At 44.2% G+C, this 5,754-nt stretch overlaps 1 protein-coding gene across 1 annotated transcript; it reads left to right on the top strand.

The window, feature by feature from the left end:
• The first annotated feature begins 3,135 nt into the window (after positions 1 to 3,135).
• LOC147626595 (F-box protein At1g67340-like) lies at positions 3,136 to 5,350 on the top strand. The gene is made up of 3 exons (XM_086816652.1): positions 3,136 to 3,628; positions 3,753 to 3,915; positions 4,035 to 5,350. Exons 1-3 carry the CDS (start codon positions 3,390 to 3,392, stop codon positions 4,905 to 4,907), a joined length of 1,275 nt encoding a protein of 424 aa, XP_086672778.1. The 5' UTR covers positions 3,136 to 3,389; the 3' UTR covers positions 4,908 to 5,350.
• Positions 5,351 to 5,754: the final 404 nt, after the last annotated feature.

Genomic DNA, 5,754 nt, shown 5'->3' with positions numbered 1-5,754 from the left:
ACTATAAATATGGTTAATTATATATCATTTTCATTCATAAATAGTTTATGAATAAAAATTATCAATATAGCTAATTATATATAGATTATAGTAAGCATAGTTTTAAAAAACAAAACTTTGCACATTCTTGTGTGTGTGTGTGTGTGTGTGTGTGTGTGTGTGTGTGTGTGTGTGTGAGAGAGAGAGAGAGCGAGAGAGAGAGAGAGAGAGAGAGAGATGGTGGTGCTTCACACATGCGTACATGTAATTAAAAGAACTTTTTGGATCATGTGTAGTAAGCATCATGTGATCACTAATATATTGCAGGATGTTTTAAGTGAAAAACTTATTAAACTAGTTTTTTTCCAATCTTGTCGTGAATAATAAATAGGATACTAATTTATTTACTGTTTATTTTGTTGTCATAAAAGATAAACAAACAATCTTCAAATTTGGTTCAAAAAACCTTGGTGACTACTTTTTCAAGTCAAGACCTCACTTTCAATGTTTAGGTTTACAATGACCACATGTATTTTAAATGCCTTTAAACTAACACACACATGGAGAAATATGAAATTTTGTATGTGTGTGCTAATTTAAATGCCTTTAAATCAGTACACACATGGAGTAATATGAAATTTTATATGTAGTGATTTATCACACAAATTATATAAGTAACTAGAAAAAGACAGGTTCATGTGTTACAATGTTGGGCCCATTTCAATGTCACAAATAGAGCTAGCACCATGTTTTATAATAGTTTGCAATGTTGATTACTTTTTAAAGAAAAACATTATTAGAACTATAAACTGGGTAAGATTCAAGGCATTTTGTAAAAGATTATAGACAAAAATAGCACCACTATATTGAAGAATTTGCTCAAACACGCGCAATCATATGTCACACTTCAATGATACATATTGGTATGTTTGTCAACGATCAAAGACACAAATTAAAGGTAGTTTAATGGTACGAATCATGAGAGCTATGGAGAAAGGGGAAAGTGCTTTTCAAAATTTAAATTTCATATCAAAAAAAGAAAATAAATACTTTTGATGAGCATAGCATTGAAAAAGTTAGCTTTCAATTTCAAAGAAACTCAAATAGGAATCTATACTCATGTTGCTCCTCGGTTATGTGTGTCTTTTAGTGATCGTAATCACTCATATTATCATATTCCTATGGAGCTAAGACCAATAATTTATCTCTTTTCAAAAGACAGAAAGGCTAATAGATTTATTTAATGTGATTTCGAAAACAAGTCAAAACTGGCTTTGGGTTGTAGGTTTGGCTACTACTTTGTAGATCTATTTCTAAATGCTCACATCAAGACGTACCATGCATTTTTTTAAAATATTTTATATCTCATTCAGGTGTGGAGTGTGTTGGGGTAGAAGAGATATTGATCGTGTTTTATAAAGAGGAGGAGGTGGATGTCTAGTAAGGTGAGGAAGGTGGATGTCTAGTAAGGTGAGGAAAGCGTAAGTATGAAGATGCAGACTTGTAGGGCATAAGGAAGCAAGGGGGATTGGCAAAGGGGAGGACGTATGAGGTGGCAAAGGAGCAACGTGGAAGGAATCTCTTCTCTTGTGGGGAGTGCATGGAGAAGGTTAAGATATGATAATAATGATGGCAAGGAAAGAGGCAAAGTGAAGGGAAGGGGGTGGGCAAGAACTTCTAAGGCAAGCAAGGAACCTCTTCAAGTCAAAGGGTAAAGATAGTATTGAGGTTGATGCTTGTAAGCGGATTAGAGAGAGAGAGAGAGAGAGAGAGAGAGAGAGAGAGAGAGAGAGAGAGAGAGAGAGAGAGATTTTAGTAATCATGACACATACCTTTACAAAAAATATGATTTACCATAATTTTAGCACAAAAAAGAATTCTATTCCATTACTCTTTCATGTTCTAAAAGCCTAATGTTGCTTGTGTCCTTATCTCTTCAATCATGTGTGATGTTCAATAGGGGTGGCCAAGATGAAAATAATGGGTATGCATTTACACCTAGATAAATTGAGGTTAACCATGTGTAGTTAAGAATGCTTTACAAAGATGTTGAGTACGCATTATTAGAGGTGCCTAGCAAAATAAGAAAGTAAATGTTGCAACCGTCGGTACACTCATCTTCTGTGGATGTCAATCTCAACGCGAGTTTGGGTCTCCTCCTAAGGGATTCTAGGCAAAGATACTTAAAAAGGACTTGCCTCATGTGCAATAGTTCGTGCGTCTCTTCGTGGAGTACTGGGTTTGAATCTACTCTAGTGGCATCTAAATTATGTACCCACTCTTGCATTTGTTTTTTAAAGCACCTGCCAAGGGGGTAGCTCAAGGGGCAAAGGTAAGATATGCTACTTTGATAGTGGATGGTGGTAGCCTAGAATAAACGTAGGTTTGCAAAATGTTTACTTTTTACTGTTGTTAATCTTAAAAAGAACCAAAACATTGTGGATTTTGGGGTTGGGAGGACGGAGGGGTGGGGGTGTTTGGGTGGCCTTTTGATGAGTAGCCTTGTCTGTCTTCTCACAGGTAAGGATACCACCTCAAATGTTTGGGGGGGGGGTGCCTTTTGGTGAATAGCCTTGTCTGTCTCCGGCAAGGATACCACCTTAGTGAAGAGGAGATGATTCTATAGACCGCGTCACCCCACAGAGCTAGAAGTTAGGGGGAGGGCATGACGACAACGATCGTGAAAAAAGCATGTGTGATTGGGGGAGTTGAATGAGTTAGTGAGAGATTGATAATCTAATAAAAATTGCCAATTCTAATGACATATGGTGAGTGATGAGATTTTTGAGGACAAGATTGGCTTTGGCTTGCGTCTTGTTGTCAGTGTGGCCCTAGAGTTGGGACAACAAAAGTTACGCAATAAAGGACAGGTAAATCAGATGGATAAAATAATACGACCACGTGGCGGGGTTTAAGGACGGTCAACGATGCTGACCGGGGGAAGGAGAGTGTGCAGGCAGGCCGGCCGTTAGGGCGGGCGTTAGGGCGCCGTTAGCTTGCATTAGGAGGTTTGACCACGCCACGTGCGCCTTGACCGACGGGACGGTGGCTGGCGGGCGGGCGGGCGGGTGGGTCGGCGGTGAGCCCGTTCCGTGGCCACGAGCACCCAAGTGGGAAGATAAGACGAAGCATTTTGTTTGCCCAGGAAGAGAGAGAAGCTGAAGAAGAAGCACTTCCAGTCACACACACAACACGCACGCACGCTCGCTCGCTCGCGCGCACAGTACACCGCTTGTCTTCTTCTTCCAGTCTTCTTCAACCTCTCCCCCTCTTCATCTCACCTCTTTTCTCTCGCCTCTTTAAGCGTTGTGCTCCCCTGGCTATGGCGGACCTTGCTTTCTAACCCTGCACAGCTTCCTTCCCTTTTGGCCTCAGCATACGCTCTCTGTCCCCCTCTCTCTACACACACAATGCGTACTCGCCATGCCTCCTACCCTTCTTCCTCGGATGGCATCACCTTCTTCATCAGACCCAAACCTCCTCACAAGCGTCGCAAGCTTTCTGTCAAGCCTGCCCCGCTCCCTCCTTCTGCAGCTTCTCCTAGCCCCTCTTCCTTTGACACCCTCCACGATGAGCTTGTCGTGTCCATCATGCTCGCCCTCAGCTCCTCTGCAACGTCCCCTGCCGACCTAATTAACGCTATGCTAACGTATGTGAAAGCCATAGCTGTAGAATCGCATATGTCAAGACCAAATATACTAACGTTAGTTTCATGACTCTTTACGTCTCTGGTTTAGTATGCTTATTGTTGTGAGATTTGTGTTTGGCCACAGATGCAAGCGTTTTTGTGCAGCGGGCGCTCATCCTCTAGTTCTTGCAAACGCATCTGTATCTGCGCTTGCAGTGAACGCCGACAAATGGTCAGAGGGTGCACAGAGGTTCCTCCGGCAGTGTGCTCAGTCCGGCAATGTGGAGGCTGCGCACACGCTGGGCATGGTAAAGCCCCTTCTCTTCTTGATCTATACACCATGGATTCCTTTAATTGCAGGGATTAGGGTTTTATCCTCCAGTTTAGATTAGTGTTCTGGGGCTAATGGTTGGGAATTTTGATGCAGATAAGCTTCTATTGCTTCAATGAGAGGGAGGTCGGCGCTTCGCTCATGGCGCAGGCGGCGATTACACCTCACGCGCCGGCGCTGCATTCTCTGGCAATAATTCAATTCAATGGAAGCGGAGGCACAAGGAAGGACAAGAACCTCAAGAACGGAGCGTCTCTGTGCGCAAAAGCGGCCGCTCTCGCTCACGTGGACGCGATGCGGGAGCTGGGCCATTGCCTACAAGATGGGTATGGTGTGCCGAAGAACGTGCCGGAGGGTCGGCGCCTCCTGTTAGAGGCCAACGCCCGTGAGGCCGCGGCCGCCGTGGCTGCCTCTCCGCGGGCTTTCGTAGAAACTGCGCTCCAGTTTGCCCATTCTACAAGAGGCCGCTGCCTCCACCACCACATCGAATACAGATCAGCCATCAACAAGCTGGAAGCCGCCCAGCGAGCGGCCATATCCGCCGCCGCAGGCGAGTTGGGCAGACCGGCTGGACAAGAACCCCCCCTCTCCCTACACCACCATCCAGTTTATAGACTTCTCCATGGAGGAGGCTGCTCTCTCCTAAGCGATTTCGGCTGCAATGTTCCGCCTGCTAAACTCCACATCGCCAACAAGTTCCTCGTTGATTGGTTCTCCCTCCGCCCGCCTCCGCCAGGGCTGCGCCTCTGCTCACATTCTAACTGCGGCCGCCCGGAGACTAGGCGCCACGAGTTCAGACGGTGCTCTGCCTGCGGTACTGTGAACTACTGCTCACGAGCGTGCCAAGCTCTAGACTGGAAGCTGAGGCACAAGCATGACTGTACACCTGTGGCCGACTGGGAAGACAGAGAAGACAATGATGCAGAAGATGACGATCAAGCCGCTGATGATGATTTGCAAGATACTTAAGCTTAATATTCAAGCTCTGAATATGATCTTCTCGTAATTTAGCTAATGACCCTTCAACATCACTCTTTAGCCTGGCCCTTAAATCAGCTTTATATTGCAAATCGAGTACCTAGTTTGTGTGTGTGAAGGAGGTTTTTAATTGGATTAGCTAAAAATTGGAAAGGTTAAGCCGATAATCTTAACTAACAAGGTGCTTTATTAGGCCATGGTGATGTGGAGGAATCTTGTTGGCCTAGTGAAAACTGCTGGACAAGTGACAACCCAAGTGTGATTTATTTCTTCACACTTAATGTCTTTCTTTTTGAGCACATGTACAGAAGGTGGGCGTTTAATTCAAGTTGTCTCACAAGTTATGCTAAGCATTTACTGCATGGTTCAAGGAATTCAACAGTTGGTTGCAAACTCTGAAGTAATAGCAAGTGATTTATTAATAACCTTTCTCACATTTATTGAGTTTTTTTGTTTCAACTTTGCTAAGGTCTCTCTGTAGTTTTTTTTTTTCAATCTTTTCTAATATCAATTATGAGGTTGCGGGTGTGTTTCCAACTTGTAGTAACTTTGCGTTTTGGAATACGAGAATTGGACCTTCAAGGCTTCGTGTGAAGCGTTGGAGAGCATGATTTACTCCGTCCAATGAAAGGACTGGCTTTAACCCCCCCAAACACACAAGAGACACCCCGCTTCCCAGTCCAATGAAAGGACGGGCTTTTAGCACGCCAACCCATCACAATGTACCCTACACACACACACCCCTCCCCCCCACACCACAAGTACACACACACACTTCCCTCTTTCTCTCACACACTCACCTTTCTCCGTCTCTCTCACGCACTCAGACACACACATT

Source organism: Cibotium barometz, chromosome 22 (genome assembly GCF_041138505.1).
Source record: "Cibotium barometz isolate CiBa-2024 chromosome 22, ASM4113850v1, whole genome shotgun sequence".
Classification (NCBI taxonomy): Eukaryota; Viridiplantae; Streptophyta; class Polypodiopsida; order Cyatheales; family Cibotiaceae; genus Cibotium; species Cibotium barometz.
The sequence above is the reverse complement of the archived record's forward strand: the minus strand, read 5'-3'. Positions and strand labels throughout refer to the sequence as shown.

Coding starts and splice junctions, on each gene's coding strand:
- LOC147626595 (XM_086816652.1), top strand. CDS start 3,390: ATGCGTACTCGCCATGCCTCCTACCCTTCTTCCTCGGATGGCATCACC. Junction 3,629..3,752: donor CTAATTAACGCTATGCTAAC/GTATGTGAAAGC, acceptor GTTTGGCCACAG/ATGCAAGCGTTTTTGTGCAG. Junction 3,916..4,034: donor CTGCGCACACGCTGGGCATG/GTAAAGCCCCTT, acceptor ATTTTGATGCAG/ATAAGCTTCTATTGCTTCAA.